The 27,724-nt window shown below is 45.6% G+C and overlaps 1 protein-coding gene across 1 annotated transcript; it reads right to left on the bottom strand.

Moving 5' to 3' along the window:
• On the bottom strand, positions 1-26,837 carry OTULIN (OTU deubiquitinase with linear linkage specificity). Its single transcript, XM_045848040.1, has 7 exons — positions 26,577-26,837; positions 18,136-18,212; positions 12,180-12,274; positions 8,251-8,394; positions 5,120-5,245; positions 3,010-3,279; positions 1-471 (listed from the first exon to the last, which is right to left on the bottom strand). The coding sequence occupies exons 1-7, from the start codon at positions 26,702-26,704 to the stop codon at positions 277-279; spliced, it is 1,035 nt and encodes a 344-aa protein (XP_045703996.1). The 5' UTR covers positions 26,705-26,837; the 3' UTR covers positions 1-276.
• Positions 26,838-27,724: the final 887 nt, after the last annotated feature.

The raw sequence follows: 27,724 nt of genomic DNA, 5'->3' as shown, positions 1-27,724 counted from the left end.
TTTTTACAAAAGTATTTGTTTTATGGAAAAGATACAGTATGCACCTTCCAACAAATGTGCTCTGAAGGCATCCAGGACAACATATTGCTTCATAATGAGGGAAAAACTCAGTTAACTCATTATCAAAGCTAATCTTCAGAACTCCTCAGGCCAGCTTGGTTCACGGGGCGTAAGAGCTCCCATAAGTCACTCCAGGAGACCAGCAGGCCGAGGCCCGAGCCGAGGAGCTGCCTGCACACCGTGGCCCCAAGGCCAGACTGTCTGGGTGCGAGGCCCTCACAGACTCGTCTCCTCACACACTCGGACGGGGATGTTGTAGTGCCGATCGTCCTCGGTGATCAGGGTCACCACTGGCCAGTCCCTGGGTGGGTCTGTGGGGTAGACTGTGATGAACTCTTCAGTGCCGTACTTGGAGAGCCGGTACACCCGGATGGTGTGGCGCACAGCATAGGCGAGAAGGAACATTTCAACCTGGGGGAGCAGAGCAAATGGGTGAGTACAGGGCAGCCATCCTGAAAGACGCCATTTACTACCTGCTCGATGCCAGGTGTCCCAGGCAGTGCACAGCACCACTAAGCCACAACCTTTCTTCCTCTCCACAGGCCCAGCCCCAATCCTCTTTCGTATGGTCATTATAAGCAAACAGGTCACTGAGAATGGATCACATGTCTGATGAGGGACTTATAACCAAAATTTATAAAGAGCTCTTGCAACTCAACAATAAGCCAAAAAATGGCCAGTTTACAAACTGGGCAAGGGATCTGAACAGGCAGTTCTCCCAAGAAGACACGCAAATGGGCCGCATGCACGAGAGAAGTCATCGGGGCAGAACCAACACCACAGGGAGGAGCCCCACATGCCCTCCAGAGCAGCTGGGAGGAGCGAGACTGACAGTGCATGGGAACAGCTGCTCCCCAGGTGTGTGCTTTTCTTGTGGGGTGATGAAATATTCTGGAACTTGATACAGGTGGTAGTCATACAACATTGTAAATGCACCAGAGGCCCCTGAGCTGTACACTTTAAAATGGTTACTTGTATGTTATGTGAGCTCTGCCTCAATAAAAAAGCAGCGTTGGCAAAGATGTGGAGAAATGAGGCTTTGAAACATTGCTAGTAGGAATGACAAATGATACAGTTGCTTTAAGAAACAGTTTGAAAGGAAAAAGGACTCACAGACATGGACAACAGTGTGGTGATTGCTGGGAAGGAGGGTATAAGGGGATTAAATGGTAATGGAAAAAAATATAATGAACATTATATAAAAAATTAAAAAATAAAAAAGTTTGGCAGTTCCTTAAAATTTTAAACAAAGAACTACCATATGACCCAGCAATTCCTAAGAATATACCAAGAGTACTGAAAACATGTCCACACAAAAAACTTGTGCATGAATGTTCACAGCAGGGTTATTCATAATAGCTAAACAACCCAAATGCCCATCAACTGATGAATGGATGAATAAAATGTAAAATGTCCACACAACAGTATTTGTCAACAAAAAGGAATGAAGAACTGACCCATGACGTAACATGCGTGGACCCTGGAAACATTAAGCTATGAAAGAAACCACTCACAAGACCCACATAATATATGGCTGCATTTATATGAAGTGCCCATAGCGGGCAAGTCCATGGGCACAGAAAGCAGACTGCGGCTGCCCAGGACTAGGGAGAGTGGGGGAGGAGTGCCCAAGGGCATGAGGCTTCTTTCGGGGGTGACAAAACGGTCTAAAATTAGACTATTGCGAGGGCAGCAAAACTCTGTAAACACACCAAACACCACTGAGTTGCACACTTTAAAAGGGTAAACGTCATGGTAAGTAAATCATATCTCAATAAAGCTGTTTTTCTTTTTTTTTTTTTAATGGCCTCTCCATGACAGCAGACCTCATGGAGACCCAGGAAGGACTAAGTTCAGTCTAATATGCAAAACACGCTCTACCAGGTTTTTCACTGCAAGGTGTTCACTACCCATTCAGAAGACGCAGGTAACCTACATTACAAGTACAGGCAATTTTTAAAATAATTATCTTCGGTCCTGCCTGACCCAACATGATCATCATCTTTGTTCTTCCCTACAGACCGGGAAAAGGCAAGCCAAAAAGTCGGCCATGAAGTCAGAGGGTAGCATTTTGGAAGGACAGCATCACTGCTACTTCACTGGTTAGCTATTCAAAAACAAAAACAAAACAAAACAAAAACTAAGCCTTCTGGGGCAATGTAATGAACTCACAGAAGACAGACACTTTGGCTCATGGGACAGCACTGCACTGGGTCTCTGTGTAAAACTCCGAACTTAGCTTTTCCGTAAAAGGTCCGAGAGCAGGCTGTGCTCTGCTGGCTAAGGTGACTCCGTTTCTATTTTAAAGGACACCAGCTCATACAGCTACAGCTGCCAAGATGAGACAAGGCCCTTCAGATGCCTCTTCCGAGTGCTCTCGTACGTGTAGACTACCAGAGCCACAACCACCGGTCCCATCCACCGCGCTGCGGAAGCAGGCCCAGGCTGACATAACCGTGGTGGTTCTGAAACAGGTCCCCAGTTCTTTTTCATGCCCTTCCCTTAAGTGTGAGGTCAGTTGGTGACTTGCTAACAAATGTAATACAGTGAAAGTGATTGATTGTGCGTAACTTCCCGGATTAGATCACAAAAGGCAATGTGGCTTCTTCCTCACTCCCTTCTTGAATCACTGTCTGAGAGAAGCCAGTGGCCGTGTTGTGAGGACACTCAAGCAGCCCTGTCCAGAGAAAGCCGAACTGAACAAGGAACCACCACTACCCACCAGGGAGGCACTGAGGCCTCCCGCCAATAGCCAGGTGAGGGAGCCAATCTGGGCATAGGTCCTCCAGCCCTGGTGGAGGCCTCAGCTAACTGCAACCACCTGAGACCCCAAGCCAGAACCACCCAACTAGGCTGTTTCTGAGTTGCTGACCCCAAAAAACTGTGAGATAATGTTTGATAGTTAAAGCTGATGTTTTGGACTAATACACTCCGAAAGGTATAACTCACCTGTTCAAGGCCACCAGTGTGTCCCACCTGGTTTAGATGGTTCCTCAGTAGCTGTCCAGGGTCATTTGATGTGTCCCGAGCAAACAGAAGCACAGAGAAAAATGGCACTTCCTTTCCCTTCTCTTTATCATCATAGAGTTCAATGGCTCTGTTTAGCATTAGAAATTTTACAGCTTCATAAAGGCTATATTCTTCCTCTTCGTTTGTGAACAGTTCATCACAAGCCGTCTGCCTTGCTTCGGCAGTTCTCAGTTCAGCCAGGCCCACCCACTGCAATAAAAAAGTTACAGAATAATTACATGTTTGTTCCAAAAGTCCCTGGTATACTTCCATACTACTAGCACAAAATCATTTTCAAAAGTAGGCAAGCATGGGTCACGGACCCATGCTCACAACGTTCAAGTTCGGGCTCACACAAAGGCACCACTCTTCAGACCACACAAACTCCTCCTTCAGCTCTCGCCCCACTGATGTGAGACACAAGCACAATGCGCCGAGCAGAACCGCTGGGACCGGGAATGACAATTTTGAATCCCTAACATTCCAGGCAGTGAGGCCGAGCCAGTCAATCAGAAACACTCATGGAAGAGCGCACGTGCACGTGTGTGGGGCCGGGGTGTGAAGGTGTGAAGGACAGCCGGGATTACCCCGCTCTGTGAGGGGCTCCCTGGTGCAGTGACCCCGACATCGCAAGCCAACCCTGAAGATGGGCAAGGAAGATTATGGGGTCTCCCGAATACTAGTTTATAAACTTAACCTTACAACCTCTTAAAAATATACATGAGTTTCAAATGAATAAATCCATTCAGGAAGTTCTTATTGACTCCTGACTGAGAACAGAGCAATGCTAGGTATTCAGCTAAAATAGGCAAACTCCTTCCATGCACAATAAAACCCCATAAATACACGTACTTTTAAGTAAATGAGAATAAAAGATGCTGACGTAAAACCAGTCCTTATGAATCACCAGTAACTACTACTCCTGTGAAACACCATTAAAATTGTACATTAAGAGTGAATCTCATGGCAATGGCTGGAGGCACAGGGCTCCCCAATATTTGGGTGGACAGCTGGAACGCCTCACACTTTTCCAGAAGTCGATCCAGTTGCCAGTCAAGAGGAAGGCCCTAAGTCGGAGTCAGGCTGGGAGAGCCGACCGCTGGGCCCGCGCTGTCCCACGTGTAACCACGGCGGTAGCACTCGGGCCGTTGTGAGAAGTAAACACACAGGGCATTTAGTGCACGGCCTGGTCCACAGGAAGTGTTAGTAATGCTGGCTCAGACTGTTAACGAATAACTTTCGTGTTATTTTAAATTGAAATCACTTCAACGTTCCCCAAAATGAGGATGTAGTGACAGCAGACAATTTCCTGAGAACGTAAGAGAGAGAAAAAGGAAACCGTCACCAGTGCTGCTGAGCTGAAGAGCCTTCCCGCTCTCTCACCCCCACGGGGCCAGGGCGCTGCCCTCGACCGCCCCGGACCCGGGAGTGGGTGGCACGGGCTCCAGCCCCCACAACTGCCGCGCTCTGCTCAACGGGCAAGAACAACAGACTCCCCGTGTCCTCCTCTTCCTCCCACTCCTCCCTTGCTAGCGTTCCTTTGACATGCATTTTCCAGTCAGCACTTTGTAAGTACAGACTAGGTTCCAGGAAGGCAGGGTCCTCAGTTCATTCATCGGCAAGGTATTCCTGAATGCCTACTATGTGTCAGGCTCGGGTCTAGGCAGCCTTTCACGGAGCTGAAAGTCTAAGGGGGGTGGTGGCATGAATTCCCATCGCTGATGTTACTGTAAGAAACACGGACCAAATGTATCCCTGAAACTTGCCAGTATGACTTACCACAAAGACTACATTTGTTATGGCTTCCTTTTAAGAAAGTTAAACAATTCATTAAACATAGCATTTCCTCCAAGAATACACGATTTTGATATTTCTCAGTTTTACCAAAGACCTCACCAGAAGAGTTTGTGTTCAGCCAAAACTATTTTGCTTAGAAACAAGCCAAGAGTGTTTGGTAATCCCCTCGGTGAGGACTAAGGAGGGGTCTGCTGGGGCGATTAGGAGCGGGAGCGGCGCGCTTCTCAGGGGAAGGAGGGTACATGTTCCAAACCTTCTTCCTCAGCAGAGTGAGGGACTCCTTAATTTTATCAACCAGGTCCTCGTTCTTCCCCTCAAATTTCAGTCCAAGTTTCCACTGCTTGATCCAGCTGTATTTGCTTACGAGTTTTTCCGGTAACTGGAGTATCGAGAAACAGAGAGAGAAAAAATGTTAAGCTTCCATAAAGTTCATTGCACAGTCCAAGCCATAAGAAACCATGAAGCCTCCAAACCTACCTTCATTTACAGGACTGATCCCTGCAAATCTGTCCTGTGGGTTTAGAACGGATCCCCTAAAGCTGGAAGGCAGGCGCTCAGAAAGTCCCACCCTGGGAGGACTGCTGGAGTGAAATGGTGGTTTGGGTTGAGATACAAGGGCACAACCCACCCCGCCCGGCAACAGCAGCCAGGAGCGCTACACAGCACCTGGTGCGAGTCCCTGAAGGAGCGTCTACACAGAAGCCCCTTGGCTCACTGGCAGCCTGCCCAGTACCCCCCAGTGCCTGACTCTGGAAGGCACTGCTGGGCATGTCACATGGTCCAGGATAAAGCATAAACCTGCTCCCTTCCTGATTAGGAAAATAAAACCTAATTTTGATATTAACACACATACTCAAAGTTTTAACATTCAATGAAACAATTATCTAGTTCAAATGCTTAATCAATACAGTAAGATTTAAAAAAAAATACAGCCAAGAACAAGAAGTGGGGGTTTAGGGAGCTGTGATGGCCCAGCTCACTGAAGAAGCAACAGTGGAACCCGTACTTTGCCTGCTTCCCTTTCTTTTCCTGGAGCATCTGTTCCTTTCCCCTAATCGTCAGTGGAATGTGGAGTCTGAAAGGCAAGCTGGGACACAACTCGACGGGTGACAGCATGGGACTCAGACTCTCCCAGCAGCCCTGGGTGTGTCCACGGAAAAAACTCATATAATTAGGTTGGGAACAGGCATGTCCTGTCACTGCTATAAAATTTAGAAAGGGAAAAAAAGTTTACATTCCAAGTCAAAAGATCATTAAAGAATAATTCTTACACTATCCTAGGAGGAGCACGAGGTTGTTGAACAGTTATAAATAGTTTTAAACGAGACCATATGTTCAGTTCTTCTGGAATCCAAGACCCTGAAGACCTTTTATAAACAGCAGTTCCAGTTTTACCTTCTTAATCTAAAGCAATCATGTAAAACGAAGGCGGTTTCAGGTCCGCAAAAAACAAAACCACAAGAGGGATGTGAATTCCTCTTCAGGTTACCACAGTGAAGCTGACCCACGCTCACTCACTAAGGGGGGAGGGGCTTATCATGATGACAAATGACCACCCTCTCGAGAGCCACCCAGCTCCGTGCCCACACTGTCCTGCATTTCACCAGCATGTGGACAGCTCTGCTGCAAACCTTCAATTAGGTTTTCAGATTTATCGCCAGAACCTAAAATGCCCTCAAGTGGTAGCCAGCTGAAATCACAGCCGGGCACAGGGAAGTGCACGTGAGCAGAAAATTCCCGGCTACACAGCTGTGAGCTGGGAATCGAGAAAAGGGAAGCCCAGAAGCCCCTCTGAGCATCACAGGACACTGTGCAGGTATCTAAAAAACAGGCACAGCATTCAACTGAATTACTCCGGAGACCCCAAAGATCTAACTACACAGCTTTACACAGGTGTGCTGATTGCATACGGGCTGATAAAATGGATAATCAAAGGATGGACAGGTAGTATCTTCCACCCACTTGTCCTGGTTTTGCACTTTGAGGGTGTGTGATCCCTCATTCACCTAAGAGACCTCTAATTAGCTTAGCTGGCCGCCAGTTTTCTCCAAAAGTCCTCCTTATTCTAGCTTCCTTAAACTTCAAACACCCCAGCTCCTCTGGCTGTTCCCAAGGGAGATGAATCATCTTGGTCATACTCCCATCTGTCCCGAGGATGCAGGCACAGAGCTGCACTTGCTCCTTGAGAGGGGAGCTGACCAGCCCAGTTCAAGGCAGGGCTGTCACTGTATTTCAGAAGTGCCCCTTTTAAAACAGAGCTTCCCTATCCACTGCCGACCATCGCATCAGGTGGGCTCACATGGGGACTGCAATCAATTAAGATGCTGATCCCTGTTTTTGCCCCCTCACAAGTTGCTGGTAGTGCGGATCTCCCACAGCCAGCACTTTCGGTTTTGTTTTTCCTTTAAAAAAAATATAAACACCCTGGCTTGTGTGGTTCAGTGAATTCAGTGCTGGCCTGCAAAGCAAAGGGTCGCTAGTTCGAATCCCAGTCAGGGCACATGCCTGGATTGCAGGCCAGGTCCCCAGTGTGGGGCACATGAGAGGCAGCCACATATTGATGTTTCTCTCCCTCTTTCCCCTCTCCCTTCTCCTCTAAAAATAATAAAATCTTTATGTATATATATATATATATATATATGGGCACAGACTTTTGATTTTCTTCCAATTAATGTCATATAGTCAGTTCCGCTCAATCCAAACCCTTTGGGGATATTCTATCATCTAACCTATTATGTGACCTCATCTGAAGTGGGTCATGGACATTTGACACAATAATACATGACTTCCTTGGGAATCACTACCACATGCCAATTTAAAGCACTGGAGAAGGCCTAGCACGGGACACGGCCCCTGCTGAAAGCCCCTGACCTTCACCTCCCCAGGAAGCCTTCCCCAGAGTGACATCAACCTTCCCTCTTCTAGGCTACTGTTCAACCACCTGCTAAGCAAATTCTCCTAACACTATGCAGAGGGCACTGGTTTCTTGGACTAGTGCTAGGATTACAGAAAGCTGCACCCTAAAACCCCAGCAGACTCAATATACATGGGTCTGATAAATGGGTGTATATTGTATAATACACCAGCCCATTCATGCAGATACCCTGAAGTCAAACTGCTCCTAAGTGCTTTTTATAAACTCTAAACACCTGCTAATTCACAGCTCAATTGTTCAAATGAATTTTATCATTTTTCTCTTCTGGGAAATACTATTTTTGGTCACTCTACTATGCAAAATCACCACAACCACACAAAACCAAACGAACCCACACGCTGACATCATTCAGCAGAGAGGGCTATCACAGCGCATGGGCAGAAAAGGGAAGTCTTTCTCACAAAAACGATGGGAAACATTGTGGACTCAAACCTGCAGTGGCAGCGTACCAGCGTGAGCTCCGGAGCCTGCAGCCAGGAGGGCGGCGCTGCCGGCTGGCTCATGGCCTGGAACAGCGTGGCCCTCAGCGCACAGTAATTATCTCCGCGGACTTGCCTGATGGAGGTGAACTTCTGAGATACCTCTTCGTAGCCCTGGGTGAAAGCATCAAAGACTTCAGAATGGTTGTTATAGACTTCAGGGGGAGTTTTATTCCTGTGGAAAAACATGCCCCGTTCCCTGAAAGACTGGAAACAAGACTGGCTGAGTCCCTTGTGTAAGACATTCTAATTCCTTCTTTATTAATCAAAAGACATTAACAGATGCTAATACTGTACAAAATATTGGTGTACATTAACAGATGCAACACACTAGAACATACAAAGTAATACACCAAGTATTATCGAAACACCAACCACTCCCAAAGCTGGAGTTACACGTCCCTTTCTGAGCAACTGTCACAATACTTAGGTATTGATCGACATTCTGTAGGGTTTAATCAGTGTTTAAATTGACCCTAAACCTTAATGAAGAGACAGAAAAGGAGAGATGTATTAAATGTGTATCTCCATAAACACCACCCCCCCCAAATTTCCATGGCACATTGTAAAGTCTACATACGCCCTGGCCAGGTAGGTAGCTTAGTTGGTGAGAGTGTTGCCCCAATATGCCAAGGCTGCAGATCCAACCCCAGGTCGGGGCATATGTACATGAAGCAACCAATGAATGCATAAATAAGTAGAACAACAAATCAATCTCTCTCTGAATAAATTAATTAAAATTTTAAAGCCTGCATGCTAGGAGATATCTGGATAATTCTGTTAGACCTTTTTTAAAAAGTGGATTTAACTGTCACTCTTGTTCAGTCTGGAGGTGAAAGGAGGAAATGAAAATGTTCAGTAACAGACTCATCACTCAGAAATAGCCATCCAGCTGGAACATTTTGAAGCATACTCCCAAAAAGGACACCATAAAATCCTAGCGACCTGGTCCTCAGGCACCCTGATGACCTGACTTCTCTGGCTGGACACTGCTCAGACATCAGAGTCAACTTCACTGCCTCCCCCAAGTAGCTTGCTTCCATCCTGTCCATCCTTCCACTTGTCCTGCTCTTCTTGCCTGCTTCCTGCCTGCACTGCTTCCTGCCTGCACTTACCCAGAGGGAGAAGCGCCACTCTCACCCTGCACACTGTCAACCTGTGGACTGGACCCTCAGTAGCAGTTGTCTTCAAGGTTCAAGCCACAGGACAATGTCCTCAGTAGATATGAAAGTACTTCTTTGTAACAATAAACTTTTGAGAGTCCCATTTTTATGGAGTGGTGCACTCACTGTAACAGATATGGTCTGACAAGCTGACTCATGTCTGCTAACGAGCATCTCTTCCCTGTGGGGGACCCCCAGTTACCCTGAAAACTCACTGATGGCTAGGTCAACAGCAACTGCACCTCTCCAAATGCATAAATTACTCATGCTATTTCAGAAGTGAAGCAAACTTTTAAAACTAAATTTGGATTTATACACACCTCCAAAAGAATATCCAAAACAAAAAGAGACAAAAACAAGGACGGAAGAAAGAACTGAGATCCAAGCTGTGTCAGGCCCTGAGATGCTCTAATGACTGCCATAGGTCCTGCTGTGACGTTTCTCTAACTGATGTGCCTTTGGCACTTTGGTCACTGAAAAGTCCAACCACAGGGCCCAATCTTTCTCTTGAAATAAAATGATGGAGGAGTAATTTCAGCATGTGTCCCAAAATTGGGATATCTGGGAACTTAGGAGTCATCTTCAGCTGTGGAGCTTTAGGTGCCCGTTGTGGGAAGAGATCCTTTAAAGAGACTGAGGTCCTACAATAAAATTGTAAGTCAGCGAGAGCTTTCGTGGGGAGATGAGAAAATGCAGGCACACCTCAGAGGCAGTGCAGGTTCAGTCCCAGACCACCACAATAACGTGAGTTCTCAAAAAGCCAGTCACAGGAATATTTTGGTTTTCCAGAGCATATAAATCTTTACACTATTCCATAGTCTATTAAATGTGCTATATAGCATACTGTCTAAAAAGCAATGTACATAATTTTTTTAAAAAAAACCCCACAAATTGGTAGCTTACAAAACAGTCATGGGGAGGTAAAGTATAGCAGAGGGAATATAGTGAATGATATTATAATAATTGTGTATGATGACAGCTGGGCACAGGAGATATGAGAAACACTGTGTAAAGTGTATGATTATCTAACCTCTATGCTGTACACCTGAAACCAATACAAAGCAATAATGAATTAAGCTATAACTGAAAGTTAAAAATTTTTTAAACAGAATAAAACAACATTTTATTGCTAAAAAAAATGCTAACCATCATCTGAGCCTGCTGGAATCATGGCATTGATACACTGGCTAGATGCAGGGTTGCCACAACACTTCGATTTGCAAAAAATGCAATAAAGCAAAGCACAGTAAAAGGAGGTGTGCCTGTACAGCTTAGACACCTGGTCTACTGGTTGTCCAGTTTGATACCGGGATGGAGGTTGGTAGAAAATCTACACATGGCTGACACCCATATTTAGCAGATGGCCTCACAAGTCTAAATGTACTTAACCTCTGGCAGGATCTGAGGGCCCCTGGTGTTTCACGACTGAGTTCTCTAACAAGGGACTAAGACGCGAAGAGCTGACAGTCCAGACCGGCAGCGAGCAGAGCTGCCATTTGCTCTCAGAGCTTGAAAAGTGGCAGCCACACTCTGAGAAAGATCAGCCCCTTTCCGGGCAGGCCTGGGCAGCACAGGGGCCTGCTGGAAGAGGTGCGCTGCTGTCTACAAAAACAAGCCGAGGAAAGGAACACATGTATTCAAATATTTAAAATCCTAAACAGTACAGTTATAAACAAAAAACATATTAGAACATTTCCATCAAAGATGATATATCAATATCTGTGCATTCGAATTCATAATGTAAATAAACCCAAGAGAAAATGAACAAAGGATATGACACAGTTTACAAGAGGTGGTGGAAGTGTTAGATTGAAATTGTCATTTTTTTTAAATTACTGATTTCAGAGAGAGAGGAAGGAGAGTGGAGAGAAATATTGATGTGAGAAACATCAATCAGTTGCCTCCCATATGTGCCCCAATCAGGGATTGAACCCCCATACCAGGTATTATGCCCTAACTGGGGCTTGAGCTCACAACCACTGGTGTACTGGATGATGCTCCAACCAGCTGAAGCACCCGGCCAGGGCGAAACTATCATTTTTGCAGCTCAGAAAAGTCAAAACGTAGCAATTTTGCATGGTTCACACTACTAAGGAACACAGGATTCAGGGGGCATTCAAGGGCCACCAAGACGGTGTGCTGCTTAGCTAAGCTGAGCAGTGGGAGTGAGTCAAGGGGTCTGACCTGAGCAATGACCCAACCCAGTTACAACAGGACCACATCAAGGGACTCCCGAATGTCCCACAGCCTTGGAGACTCCCTTAGGGTCACCGATCTGTGTGATGGCATTGGGAGAGGGCAGCTCCTGGGCTGCCCTAAATGAAGGCAGGAGCTCCAGATCCCTGGGTGGGATGGACCAGGCCCCCACTGGAGGGCATGAAACCAAACCCGGGGGGGACAGTAGGGACAGGAAATCTTACCTCACTAGGCCAGAAGGGCACTCCCACATGACCCCACGGGCATGGCTGGCCCGACTCTAAAGAGCACAGTCATTTCTGTGGTTTTCAAGGAAATCATGCCACTGAAAAACGGATGCTGATTCTATTTTAATACCATGACCCGAAAAAAGTCCCCTATCTTTGGAATCTGTTTCCTCATCTCTAAATTCAGAACACCAGTATTTACAGAGTATAATTAACAGTTTCATAATTAACATCTAAAAATATAAAAGGATACACTGAATAGTTACCTATGATGGACTGACAGACCTGAAATACATGCATCTAGGCATCATACCTTTTTCATACATGTAGCATTTTGCGTATTTCCCCTCCACTCTTTCTTGCAGTAGTCCATGATATCCACTTCGGGAGCTACACTTAATCTAGGTTCTGCGAGAGAGTCAAACAAAAGGGGAGAGGAGGAAAGAGTGAAACAAAGCATAATCAGAACAATGGTACTGCTCTACGTGGGAATTACTTTTCTCTCACTTCATTCCAAAAAAATCCGGGATCCCACTACTGCCTACCACCACCTGGTCCGGACCACTATCCCTCACTCCTAGGTAACTACAGATGAGCCCCCCAGCGGGTCTCCCTGATCTCTACATGGCAGCCGGACTGATGCTTGTAACCTAGGTTGGACGATACCTACCACTTCTGGGTTCCAAGCACTCCCAGAGCCTCCCATCTCAGCTGGAGCGGAACTGATGTCCTTACTGCCTACAGCGGCCCCGGGCCTGGCCCCTCACTGCCTCTCTGGCCTCAGCTCCCACCACTCCCCGCGCTGCCAACTCCTGGTCCACCTGTAGCCTCCTCCAACACACCTAGCTCTTCCCCAGTACCTGCTCCCACACTGCATGCAGGTGTCCGCTGCTCACCTCTGACACCCTTCTATCATAATATCACACACCTTCATGCTATATTCCTTTTACACTGTTTTGTTCTCTTCTTGGCATTGATTGAAATCCAAAATATTTCTTTTTCGGTATCCCCCTGCCTAGCCTTGCCTCCACACCCACACCCACACATGGACATGGTAAAACATGAGCTTCTAGAGGGCAGGGGCTTGTTTTGCTTCCTGTCTGTGTCCTCAGCACCTGCGACTGGTCGGACACAGGTGTCCATGAATACTGTTTTGATCAATTAAACATGCAACAGTCTGAGCTATAATACATTTAATGACTTGTAATTAGTTTTTCCCACCCATTCTACAAAGAGTTAACACTTCTGTAACAAAACATATACTTGTTTTTATTAATTCATAACCTGTCCTGATCCCCCAAAACTACAAATTATTAGTAATGGGGCTTTCAACGTTAGCTGAACCACAGATCTCACCTGACTCTCAAACACCTCCCCAAAATTAAAAACACAGACTATGATCAGATAAATGATACAGTGGGAGAATGGCCTTTGGACTTTCCTTGTTGCTTGGGGTCTGATTCTGTGGCCTATGCACATGCAGATACACACGTACCGGCATGTCTATGTGTGTGGTTTAGGAAGAAAGGGAAGTGCATTCTCAGGCATATCTTGACTTCCTTTTTAAATTACTGAAGTAAATGTTAGCAAAGAAATCAGGATATAAACATAGAAGTACCTTACAACATATCTACTCCAGAAGAAATGGTACATAAAATAACAATATTATATTCAGCTCAATTCAACAAATATTTACTGAGTGTTAACACACGTCAAGCACTGAGCAAGGAATACGAAGGCAGTAAGACCCAGGTTCTGTCCGGAACGGGTCTGAAGACCACTGAAGAAGAAGGAACCAGGCGCTCACAAGCCGGGGTGATGGGTGCTGGGATGAGTGATGGAGCAGCACAATCGAGGAGCCCCTACGCCCTTCTTGCAGCCCAGGTGAATCAATTTGTTTGATGTTAAATATTAAGAGCTGCCTACTTTTTAAAAGTCTCATGGTGAATTCCTTGATAAGGAAAATAAACCTTGTGTGTAAAGGGGGAAATACTACATATACAGAAAATGCAGATTTATCTGTGGCATTAAGTCAGGATTGGCTTAGAAGTGAACCAGATCCCTGAACCACTCATTATACAGAGACCACAAATTCCACTGCTGCACGGCCAATCTTCAAATAAAGACGGATCATTACTGAAATTCAAGGAACATTTTTTGAGTGTCTACTTAGTAGACAGAAGGGTTGCCTTGTATCTGCCCTTCCACTCACCTCCCCCAAAACCACGAGGAACCACTAATATCCAGAATCGAGGACATTTACTGGGCCATGTCCCACCAGGGGGCCCATGCTTCCTGTGCAGGAGGGGCCTCCTGGGAAGAAAGTCCAGCCTTCCCACTCTGCTCGATTGCAGCCCTCATTCCCGCACATGCCAGGACAAGACCTGGCCCCTGGACAGGGGTGGCAGGCCCACCACCTCGGGACTGAGGGAGGAGGCAGGGGGCCTCACCTGCCCAGAAGGCAGCCATAGGCCACAATCCTGTGCTGAGCCAGATGCGTGAGGTGAGAGGGGGAGGAGATGGGGTACACCCTGCATAGCTGCTGGCACCGAATGGCACTTTCATTCCCATTCCACTGCTCTTTTTTGAGAAGGGGGCTCCAACAGCCACTGCACGCCATCCTCTAGGCCATGGGTGGGAGGCACAGGAGCAGCTTGGAGTGTACACAGCTCCTTTCTTTGTTTAATTGCAACTACATAGACTCTATCAGGGAAGAACATTTCTAATGGGAAAAAGGGGGACAGGGCTGAAAAACAGAGTGGTAACCAGGAGACAAAGTAAACAAAAGGTCTGGTTCTTAACCACCATGTGGTGACAAAGATAAGGATGAAACCCGTGAAAGATGGGATGTGGAAGACGAGCCCCTCCAGAAAGCTGAGGCTCGACAATAAACTGAAAGACCAGGTAAAACTGGGGGGAAAGGGCAAGAATTGCAAACCTTTTTTATAATGAGCCAGACAGAAAATAACGTAGGCTTTGGGGTCCATGAAGTTTCTGTCACAAATACTCAACTTTATCATGCCCAAAAGCTACCCTGGACAATCTGTAAACTAGGAAGACCCAATAAAACTTTGTTTACAAAACCAGGGGGCACATCAATTTGGTTAGGGAGCCATAACATGCTGACTCCTGGAGAAGGTGAAAAAAACCTTTTCACTAACAAAGAGAGAACTTAGGAAAACTTTGTCTTGACCTGGGCTCCGAGGTCAGGGAGAGGAAATCTCCCCTGAGAGTTCTTACCCACCGGCTGGCTCTCACACAGGGACAGGCGTGAATTCAGACTAGCCACAAGACCCTGGAAACACGAGTGTAGATATTCACAGCAAGTGGCCCAAGGGAGGGTGACCTCTGGGTGCCTGGCAGAAACAAGGCCAAATTCTCTTGCACTCAAGCCAAGGCGCACAAACTCCATACAGATACACAAGAGCTGAGCTTATAATTCAAACTTTGAAGAAGCAAGAAATAAGCAAAAAAATATTATAACAATTGGCATAAAAAGACCTACCAGGATTTTCAGAAAATGGAATTAGCAGACCTAGAAAAGCATGTTTAAAATGATTAAAGAAATAAACAAAAATAAAATAAAAAACATTAGCATAGAAAAATAAACTATCAAAAATGACTAGGCAAATTTTGGGTGAAAAAAAAACAGGACGTTTCCAAAACAGAAAGAAAGAGCAAACAGATCTGAATAAGCTGTCCAGAATGCAACAGAGGCTACATCATAAAATATACATACGAAAGCACGTGTCACTGGGAACCTCGGATGACAGAATGAGGGCTCACAAGCATCTAATTAGAGTTCCATTTTTTTTTCTCATTTTAAATACAGTTGTTCTATTGGTTTACACACTCATTAGTCAGTATTTTTTAAAGTATATTTTATTGATTATGCTATTACAGTTTTCCCAATTTTTCCCCCGATTCCCCCTCCGCCCTCCCTTGAGCATTCCTCCCCCTTAGTTCACATCCATGGGATGTACATATAAGTTCTTTGAATTCTCTGTTTCTTGTATCATTCTTAACCACTCCCCATCTATTTAATGTCTACCAATTATGCGTCTTATTCCCTGTACCTTCTTCGTCCCATTCTTCCCCACCCCCACTGAAAACCCTCCATGTGATGTCCACTTCTCTGATTCTGCTCCTGTTCCAGATGTTTGCTTAGTTGTTTTCATTGTTTTTCTTTTTTTTAGGTTCAGTTGTTGAGAGTTGTGAGTTTGTTGTCATTTTCCTGTTCATAGTTTTTGATCTTCTTCAATTTCTTAGATAAGTCCCTTTAACATTTCATATAATAAGGGTTTGGTGATGATGAACTCCTTTAACTTGACCTTATCTGGGAAGCACTTTATCTGCCCTTCCACTCTAAATGATACCTTTGCTTGGATACAGTAATCTTGGGCGTAGGAGTAAATACAGAGAACTGGGAAAAGGCAATATTCACAAAGATAATGACTGAGAATTTTCCCAAATTGAAAACTAGGTACCCAGGGATGCAAACAGAAAAAAATCACATGTAATGTTTAAAAAAAATACATACTTCAAGATATCAAGAAGAAAATCCCAAGACAACGAGAAAAAAAGAGGGAAAAGACAGATTATCTACCAAGGATTAGTCTGATTGCAGTGTTTTTACTATAACAGAAACCAGAAGACAATGCAATAAATCTTTAAAAAGATTAGAGAAACAACTACTCATCTGGAGTTATTCAAGAAAGTGAAATAAAGAAATTTGCAGACAAACAGAGCTTCTTCCCCTCACACCCACACAGAGGCTTTCCCAAAGGATGTTATGTCAGGATGGCAATAAATGAACCCGAAGGGCCAAGATGCAAGAAGGAATATAAATGGGTCCACTTTATCTCAGACTACTACGGGAAGTGACGAGGCCCACTGAAAAACTGAATCACCTGCAGGGGGCTATACTAGTGGACAGAGAGGAACCGCCGTAGAGCCTTCAGAGCGAAAAAGAAAGCGAGAGGTCTCTGCGAATGTAGCAGGAACACAGCGCAGCCAAGCAGATTTCCCGCTCAGGAGCATGACTAGTGAGGACTCTGCAGCAGAACTGAGTTTTGTGCAACTGCGGCAATGGAAGCCAAGCATCCTTGGGTCCTCTGCCGTTTCACGGAGGACCAGAGCCATGTAGTGCAGGGACGCACCTGACCGACCACTGCAAAGAGCCTTCCCGTGGCCACCAGTGAGGACCACCAATGCCTCATTGAAGACGACTTGGAAATTACCAACAAAATCCCACTTTGTATTGTTTCTTCCTTATTACACATACGATAATACTTTTTTACCCTGCAGGGGTAATACTTGTTAACCATGCAAGGGTGTCCAACCCGTGGCCCATGGGGCGCACGCAGCCCAGGATGACTATGAATGCAGCCCCACACAAAATAGTAAATTTGCTTGAAACCTTTTGTTTGCCCATCAGTTTTCGTTAGTGTTTGTGTATTTAATGTGTGGCCAAAGACAACTCTTCTTCCAATATAGCCCAGAGATGCCAAAAGGTTGTACACCCCTGCAAAAAGTAAACAGAAGCTAGTTCTCAAAATGAACCAGTAGAACACACAGATTACACAGGTAAAAAGAGAGAAAATGGCACTTGTGCATCATCTGTGCTGCATCACTAACTGAAGCATTCTCCACAAGGCTAGCTGGAGAAGCCAGGAGACACTTCACACAGCCCTGCCAAGCCGTGCAGACAGTGGAGGAGGCCAGGATGGAATGCCTCACCCTAGTGGCGCTGACTGGTTGGGTGGGAGGAGCTGGCGTGACTGAGCAGAAACATGGACATGAAATCGTGAAATGATGACAGAACCAATGCTACCGATCCCACGACCACTCTTCCTTACAAGTCCATCAAATTCATGTGGCCATGTGATGCAAAGACACGTTTCTCAGCAAGTCCTCCTACTCGATGAACGGTGCACTGCAAATCCAGACCCTCCCTCCAAGAGTGTACAGCAATCAAAAACTGAGAGAGGGTGGTGTCGAGAGATTGAACAAATGTGCACAGATGTGAAAACGACGTGAGTGTAAAGAACACAGGGAAAATATTAATGCTTTATTAAAATGATAAAAACCTCAGGAAACAGCATTCACCAAACAGACTTTAGCAAAATGAATAATCATTGCAGGTAAGACCATATGCATGTCTCCCGGGAAGTACATCTTAATATTTTATGACACTGGATATACCAATTTAACAGCATTTTCTATCACAAACAGTAAGAATTCTATAAATAAAACAATTCCAAACGTACCTGGTAACCCTCTTTCATGTATAGGTAATTCTTTCTCCTTTTTTATTTCATCATCAGAGCGATATATGTCCTCCTCACTGAAATTACACCAAATGAGACATTTCAAAAATTTGTTGCGCTGACATTTTCCCTCTTATCACCAAGTGCAGGTGCTTAAAAATTGACAAGACAGTTAAAGTTTAATTTTTTCATATGACATAATGACAACCTGATCAAATATGGGTCTTTCATCTTAGATGCTCACGTTCCTGTCATTCCACTTCAGAGTGGAAATAAACAAGACCTTTTCCATCACTCGACTCGCCTGGCCCTGGGCTACTTGTGCCTCGTTTGTATATGAAAGCATCTCAGCATGTGTCTTATCAATGAAGCAGTGTCACAATTCTATCAAGTTCCAAGAATAGATATAGTGCTATTAAAAGTATTCTATAAGAATGCAGGCCAATGGCCCACTTTAATGTCACAAGCAAATTTAACAATAGCTACTCTAAAAACAACCATAGGCAAACATCAATTATTAAGCCCCCAAAGCTAAAAAAACCTCCCAAGGCTCCTCCTCTGTGACCCCCATATTCAAGCAGCCACTGGATGTCTGTGGAGCATGTCCCTACTGTCTATGTCCCTTGTCTATGTCCCTACTGTCCCACATACTTCTACTGCTACCATTACCACGGACTCGGTCGGTACTCACACAGCAGCTCCCAAAGGGTCTCTCGTCTCACTCAGTGAACTTACAAGAACCTACTCAGTACCGGAAGGGAGAAAACTCCACTGGGTGGAGCTAGACAAGCATGAAGTGTTCTTGCTTCTGGTTTTGGGGACTTCTGGTTTTTAGGATGCCTTCTCTCCCCTCAACACACACCACGTGACAATGATGGGAAACAGAACCACTATCTTTGCTGAAGCCACAAGACATGCACAAGTCCAAAACTGGACCAAGGAGCAGTAAGTCAGTGCTGGAGGACCAGGAAGCCTCGCTGCCTATGGAAGGGCATCCGCAGAAGGCAAAACCAGCGAACCCTGCAGATCCCCAGAAAGGCTCAGGAAGTGGAGGTGCTAAGTACCTCAGAAGGTACAGAGACACCCAGAGCTGAAAACAAGGAAACTGGCTGATGTAAACCCAAGGAGTTAGCAAGTCCTCAATTCCTTACACTCCGTCCCGATGACAGCACGTCCCCATCCTCACACAAGACGGGACGCTCCAGGCACAATGGAACACAGGAAGGAGTTAACAGGATCAATAGATAATAAGGAATTCAGTGAGCAACTGAAACACTCCCATCCCCAATTCCCTTAGCTCCCCTGACCCCCACCCCGTTCCTTGTCTATGGCCTCGTACAGCTGGGGGAAAAGAGGAAGGGGTGAGAGGGAGAAAGAGAGATAAGGTAGGGGCACTAAGAGAGGTGGCAAATCTAACATCCCTGCCTCTCCCCACCCCACTGAAACCTTCAATGACTCCCAAAGCAGGAAAGGCTAAAATCTGGACCTCACCCACCAGCCTAGCCAGTATTCCCTGGCTTCCCTACACACACCCGCACCAGTCCCAGGTTTCTCAACCTTGAGCTTTCATGCCTGTGGTTGGCTCTGCCTATTCCCTCTGCCCAATGGGCACAGGGCATCACACAGCAGGACACGAACCACCTGGTGACCCTGCTGTGGACTGCCACTGCTGGAGTGGCGACCCCAAGTTAGGAAGTCAGGGTTTAACCACTCCTCACACCAGCCCTTATTAGCTGTGTGTATGAGCATGGAACTAAGGTAACTACACCTCTCAGCCTACATTTAACCACTGGAAGGGAACCCTCCTCAAAAGATTGTTGTAAGGAGATCCATGTAAAAGTTAGCACTCAAAAGTTAGCTCTTCCTATGAATTCTCATACTATACCCACTGGTGCAAAGTATTAATAAACAATTTGCTCAATGACCATTCTCATCCCTCTTTTTTCTCTAAAACAGAGGTAAGGGTGTGTGTGCGCCTATCTTTTTAATATTCTGGGGTTGAGGGGTCATATTAGGGAAAAGGTACTTTCCATGTACTCTGGCTCCAGTCAGATTTCAAGTAAAAGGTGTGATGTCACCCATGAAGCCTGTGCCAGAGTTCAAGGCAAACAGAAACCAGATTCGCAGAGACTATACATCAAACACCTAAAATAAAAAGTGACTAAATGTGTTGGTTCTCCATTCACTAACTTAATGACATCTTTCAGCTACCTTGATAGTTTTGTCAAATATGAGAGAAATTCTGACCCTATAAGACAGACATTCGAGTGAGTCACTTCTGAAGCACTACCAGAAGCACAACTTCGGGCCAGTGCTTCCCTAACCGTGGCCTCCGTCTTCTCACCTTCAAAACGAGACGACTGGACAAGATCTACATTCTGTGTGGTCTACATCAGCGATTTTAAAGCCTTTTCCATCTCCTGGCACACATGAACTAATGACTAAAATTCTGTGGAACAGCAAAAAATATGTTTGCCGATCTGACAAAAATATAGGTATAAATTTTGATCCATTCACACCAGACAGCTACTTTTGTGTCGGCTGATGGCATTTTTTTTAAATTTATTTCACAATCTAAGGGGAAAGAGGTCAGTGCCCCTGTCTAAATAGTCAGGTATTGCATGTTTTAAAATTCTTGTGGCACACCAGTTGAAAATTGCTGATCTGCATGATTCCTTTCCCAGTTCTTACTTCTAAAAGAGGAGGAACCTATTATATGTCAAACATTCTATCGCAAGCGGATTCTGTGGCTATACTGCATGCACATTTGGCTCTACTTCGTCCTCTTCCTTTTCAATCTACAAAATAATCAAAGTGCAATCTCAACACCAGTGCCCAGACGAAGTTCTCTGAACAAACATTTCTCAGTACAGCCACAGGCACGAATTCCCACAAAGGCCAACAGGAGAGGAACGGAAAGAAATCAAAGGGAAGACAGAAACAGAAAGTGAGGTTATTGGAAATTTAAAAAGCAGTGTTTCGTGATATACAAAAGAAGCAAAACAGAAATTGATGAATGGGTCCCAGAGTATATTCAAATTACTTTAGCCACAACTAGATTTCTTTCAGACCGTGTGCACAAAATGTTTGCTAACTTCCAAGGCCACCCCCAAAAATTGTACTATGGCCTTTAAAGTCCACCTAAAAAATTATCCTAAAGTTGTACTTCTTTGGGGAGAAAATAAGTTTTAACAATAAAGCTCAATCAATATGGTGAAAAAAGAAAAGTTTAGAGAAAAATGAGATAGTCATCCAACATAAGAACAATCAACTAAAGAGAGATGTATGAGAACAAGAAAAATTAATTTTACTTCAGAAAATACTTCAGTCAATAAACTTTTGTTTTAACATTTCTTTTTTTAAACCATCACCTGAGGATATGTTTATTGCTTTTGAGAGAGAGAGACACTGATTTGTTGTTCCATTTATTTATGAATCCATTGGCTGCTTCTTTTTTTAACAGGTTTTATTTATTTATTTATTTTTAGAGAGGGGAAGGGAGGGAGAAAGAAAGGAAGAGAAACATCAATGTGTGGTTGCCTCTCACGGACCCCCTATTGGGGACCTGGTCCACAACCCCAGCATGTGCCCTGACTGGGAATAGAACCAGCGACCCTTTGGTTCACAGGCCAGCACTGAGCCACACCAGCCAGGGCTCACTGGTTGCTTCTTGTATGTGCCCTGACCAGGGACTGAACCTGCAACCGTGGCATATTGGGACAATGCTCTAATCAACTGAGCTACTCGGCCAGGGCAATGCTGCGTTCTAAATTACAACCTTCCTCTTGCTCTGTTCAAAGACCTGCATAACAGTGGAATTTTGAAAACTTAATTTAAAAAAGCTTACTACATATAGACAAAATTACACTATTCCTAAGAACAAAAGCTAAGCTAAAAACACAGAGCTCACTGAAGCAGAAGATATTTCTATGAAGCCAATTTTTCAATTTGATACAAGTAAAGATGTCATACGAAAGAAGTCAATGCTGCAAAGCTAACAAGACAGCATTCTTTTTTTGTTTTGTTTTTGTTTTGTTTTGTTTTATTTTATTTTAATCATTGTTCAAGTACAGTTTTCTCCTTTTTACTCCCATTCCAGCCAGCATTCTAATCACACACCATTATGAACCAAGTTGCACCAACTTCCCCTCACTTGTCTAAAAAAATCAAACTGAGTATGACTTTGTTCAGCTCTCTGGACTTGAACACTGCAGTTCATGCTTAACTTGGCCCTGTCCTAGGAAACTAATGGCCCAGGCAGTGGTGGTGAGACGTGTCAACCACTGTGACACTGATGCACCTTACCACACAGGAAGAGCGAAGACCACTCAACCCAGCCTTTCCACACCGCTTACCGGTTCTTAAGACGGTTGAACAACACATCAAATGCAGGAAAGTACCGGCACCCAGGCCAAAATTCCACCTCCCTCCTGAAACTGGACTTTCCACGACTGGCTCATGCTATTCCATGTGACTTCCAAAGGTATCTGGGGACAACCCAGAACCCTCAACAATGAGGTTTGACTCTCAGAGACACCCAGGCTCTGAACCTGGAAGCAGGCTCTGAACCTGGAAGCAGGCTCTACATCTAGGCGGGGGAAATAGTGGGAGGGAGTAGCTGTTACTCCATCAACTATAGATCCTAGGAGCTCCTGAAGTGTGAGGAGGGTAGAACAACACATTGGCACAATAGTGTATTTAGCAACAACCAGGAACAACGGTTTAACAATTTGTTGTTCACAGACCTTTTGCGAATCCACAGCTTTCATCAGAAGCTCGGCCCAGAAAAATATAAATACACACAGAATTTTGCCTTGAATTTCAGATATGCCCCCACCCGCCAACCCACGGTCAGCCTATGGACCCCAGACTCAAGCCCTGGCCCAGTATCAGGCAGACAGAGAAAGGCCATGGAGCCGTCTCACTTCTCAATTTCCTAAGCACGTCTGGCCTGACCACCAACGATGTTTTAAGACCATCTTGGTCAGCAGGGACTATAGTATGGATTAGCTTAGCTAAGAGCAAGAAGTGGATATAGCATAGGTTTCAAATGAGGAATGGAGATAAAGTATAAGAGACCTGCTGATACAAGCAATGAGGAAGCTTCAAAAAAAGTTCAATTGAATCTGGCCAGATCTAAGGTATCTTTAAACACTAAGTTACCTTGTGAGCCATCCTCAGGGCTGTCGGGGGGATGCCGATCAACCACAACTCTCACATGAGGTAAGGAGTAAAGAAAGGAAGGAAGGAGAGGGGAGACAGATAGAGGGAAGATTTAGAAAGTAGCTCATCCACGTGGTTATTAAGTCATTTCTCTCCCTTGCTAAATACAGTGAGCTTAGTCCACAGCAGAGATATTCAACCTGTTTCACCTCATAGTACATGCAACCGAATTACTAAAATGCCATGGCACACCAAAAAATACATTTGCTAATCTGACAAAAAAATAGGTATAATTTTGATTCATTCACACGGGATGGCTATTGTTGTGTTGGCTGTTGTCATTTTTTTATTGGGTAATCAAAGGGGAAAGAAGTCAGTACCCTTGACTAAATGGTCAGTTATTGCATGTTTTTTGTGGTCTTTGTTGCTGTTTTTAATCTTCACCCAAGAATATTTTTTATTACTGATTTTAGGGAGAGGGAAGGGGAGAGGGAGGGGGAGAGAGAGACAGAAATGCAGATTGGCTGCCTCCTGCATGTACCCCAATGGGGGATCAAACCCCCAACCTAGGTATGTGCCCTGATTGGGAATCAAACCCACAACATTGTGGTGCACAGGACGATGCTCCAACCAACTGAATCACCTGGCCAGGGCAGGTATTGAATGTTATAAGAATTCTTGCAGCACACTGGTTGAAAATCACTAGTCTGGAGGAATCCGTGTGTTACAGTACTGCCTGGGAAATGGTCCATCCCTTCCCATACCCATCACCACACTGTGATTCTTTGGAGATGTGATTCATCTCCAAAGAATCACAGCCCATATGATTAATGGCTACCAAGTTGGGCTATGGTTTATGTTAATAATTACTGTCTTTTGAATGCATTAAAAATGACTTCAGGGTATCCCATCTGAAGTTTATGGTATTTCATACATTCAGGTGTGAAAATTTTACTCAATTCCTGTGCAGGCCAAACCCAATTCTTTGAGTGAGAAGAACAGACTTGGCTCCAATGACAGAAAAACACATGTTAAAAATTACTTTAGGTTGTAATTCAGGTATTACACTATTTATTTAAATCTATACCCAACTATTAGGCCGCATATTTCATCATGTAAGAATTGATGTGCACACATTATACTGCAAAGTATAAAATAAGCAGTTTACATGATACAGGAAGCAGTTTCTCCAGCCCTTAAGAAAAGATCACAGAGCAAAGAGAGTGTCTTGCTGCCTACATAACAGGCAAGAAGATTCAAAATACAAGAAGAGAGGTTCAGAATTTGTTGACACCTGAAGTAATCTTCACCTCCCTTCCCTGCCCTCTCTTATGCTCTTATGAGAGTTAAAGGAGAATGAGGTCATCAAAGACAATGAGAGCAGGGAAAAAGGAAATTAAGCCCTAAATAAACCGCAAACTGAAACATCTATTCCAGAAAAGAAAAATCTTAAGTTCACTGTCACAAATCACATCCCTCTGCCTGCACTGCTGAGGAAGCCAGAAAAAGAGGAGAGGAGATTCCTACCCAGACACCAGGGAACTTGGCCCTGAACCTCCTCCCTGTGTCTCCCTGATCAAACTGGACCTATCCATCCACAACTTGGTGTCATAATGTGTAAAATGACACATCTAGGCTGTTTTTTTTAGATTCCTTTCATCACTAAGTCCATAATCCTACTGACAGCAGACAGAAGAGGCCACAAAACCTTTTCATCAGGGAGAAGTGCTTCTTCCGCAACATGACCCATTTCCCCAGGTACTCCGACTCAGGGAACCACATCCAGCAGGAGAAGCTGCCGAATAACTGCATACTTTGAGAAATGTAATTCTGATGTCATAGTTTCTGCATCACGCTACATGGAACTGTTCAGGTGGAGGCTGAGCAGCACCATCCAAGGGCCAGGGCCCTCAGGTAGGGACAAAAGTGAAGCAGTAGCAGTTAGTGGGGTAGGGGCTGTGAGGGGGGAGGGGCAGAGGCAGAAGGGGCTCAGCCTACTTTACCAGCTGGAGTCTGAGGTATGTCTCCAACTTGGGGAGCAAAACTGGAGCCACAGGTCACATCAGCTCACACATGAGCCTGCTCAGTGGTTTCCACTGAGTAAAATAAAATGCTACTGTTGAAAAAATCAGGGCAGTCCACACAACAGTCAGGGTAGCTGGATTTCTTTAAATACAGAAAAGTCTGCCACCGCAATCTGAAACTTAGCAGACCTAACCTGAACAGAGGTGGGCGCTGCTTTCCAGGAACGCCTGTCTAGCTTTACTCAAGTTACCTGCCTCACTCCTGGGGGCCGGAGTTTGAGATACCCTGCTCTAAATACTTCCCAGTGGCCATTTAAGCATGGACCATGACATCCCAAAGGGTATGGTGCTCAATAAATGAGAATGTCATAGCCCACAGTAAAGCAGCATGCAAAGAAGAGTTATAATACACTTTCTGCATAGCAGGCCTGCAATGGGCCCCTTTTAAGGAAATGCAAAGCTAAAAAAAAAAGCACATTTAAGTGCACCTTACAATTCAATTTTCCAGCCAATTAATCTATCTGTCAAACTGGTTATCTGAATGCTTTCCTCAATTTTGCAACTCAAAGGTATTTGTATGGGCCTAGAACTTGGAAAGTGTAGAAAAAGTTTCAGCCTTCAAGTTTATGTTCTGCTTCCACACCCACCCCCTTGCAGAAACTATAAAGGCTTCCGATTTATGCCTTTATGCCGCCTTCTTCACAGTTCTGCAAGGAACTGGCTAACCGGCACAGCACGGCCTTCCGTATTTAACAATAAAGAGGGAGACGGGGTATCTGGTGAAGTCGTTAACAAGCCAAACAGATTTGGGTCAGACTCCGTCCAAAATCTATCCAACAGGTGGGACCATCATCAAGCGACGACTTGCCTCCCCAGAACACACGTGCTGCGTGGCTGAATTTTCCTACTCGGTTGAAGGGAAAATCCACTGGGTGTTAGTTATAATACTCTTCGAGGTTTTGTTTCCCAAGCAGCCGGAGCTTTCTTGGGCTTTAGAGGTATGGAGATAGCCAAAACAGGGAGGAAGAGGCACTAGGTAACCATAATTGTGAGAGAGACCTTCCCGAAAAACATCAGTACTCGGACCCTGGTCACAAGTGTCTTTAAACTCCTCTCTGTCCCCAACTAGCTTGCTTAGAATCAAGGGTACAAAGGATCCTCTGCCGGCTACTCCCTAGTCCACCCCGCGCCCAGGCTTCCAGAGGGAACTGAACCCGGGGCCCCACGCCACCCCCGCAGCGCTCCGCAACTCACTGCTCCGCCTGGCTCAACACCACGACTCTGGCGGGGCCGGGGGGCGCGGCCCCCGCCTCCCGCACCAGCTTCTCCGCACCGCTTGCGCCTGGCCATGCTCCAGGCTGGGGCATGGTCCCCCGACTCATGGGGCAACCTGCGATGGCAGGAGGTCAGCACCTCCGAGCGATCCAGGGCCCTTATCGTCAGAGCGCCCGACAGAAGAAGCAACCGCCGCCGCTGGCGCCGCCTGCTCGGTTCCGAGAGCGCACAGAGCGCTTCCGCGCACGTCACTGCTGCCCGCCCTGTGGCCTCTGACCCTCGCCGAGGGGGGCGCGGCCGGGACTGGTTGTCTGTGGACTGGAAGTCTGTGCCTGCGCATGCGTGGGCTGGGCTGTGGGCGTGGAGGCGTCAGGGACGGCTTCGTCACTGCGCATGCTCCGCCCCTTCTAGCCATCATTTTTCCGCGAATTTGCAGTGCTCTCTGCTTGTCCTCGATGTTTTGGGCATCCTGCGGCATTAGAGGAGGGAAGGAGTCGTTGTGTGGCGGGACTCCTCAATTAGGAGGACCAGAAAAATCTGCCTGAGGGGTAAAGGGCGCTAACGTGTTTGGTCACCACGCAGTGTCACTCTGGTCTTCCGAGTGTCGCTCTACACCGACCTGGGTTTCCTCAACTATGAAGAGAGGGACGTGGGCAGACTGAGGGATGCACGGCTTGCCTGCCTTTTCTTGACAGTTCCTTCAAGATCCGCCTTCTCCCCCTCCCCCAGCCCAGAGGGCTTTGGCCTTGGAGTTCCGGTCACTCCCCTCCAAGACAGCGGGAAAGGCAAACCTCTTCCACTGGACAGTTGAGCAAATGCAGCAGTGTGTGTTCTTGGGATGTATTCTTTCAGAGAGAAATTTTGATTTAAGAAGAACAAGAACAAAGGGAAAATATTAACAGACTTCAAAGATCTGAAAGTGAAAATGATTCATCACTGGGAAGGGAATAGAGGAGTAGCCTCTAAAGATGAGCAGTGGTCATGGGTGCAAGGGGCATTGCTGAGCGATCAGTGCAGAACCGGGTAGAGAAGGAGGGAAGGGCATGGCAATTCAGAAACCTGCAAGCATTTGGGGGCAAAACAAGTAGGTAGCAGGGGATTTTGTTGAAAGATGAAACTGGAAGAAG

The sequence above is a fragment of the Phyllostomus hastatus genome, unplaced genomic scaffold (genome assembly GCF_019186645.2).
Source record: "Phyllostomus hastatus isolate PE091 unplaced genomic scaffold, TTU_PhHast_1.1 phas_contig_58, whole genome shotgun sequence".
Lineage (NCBI taxonomy): Eukaryota > Metazoa > Chordata > Mammalia > Chiroptera > Phyllostomidae > Phyllostomus > Phyllostomus hastatus.
This window is presented reverse-complemented; position numbering and strand designations above follow the sequence as displayed.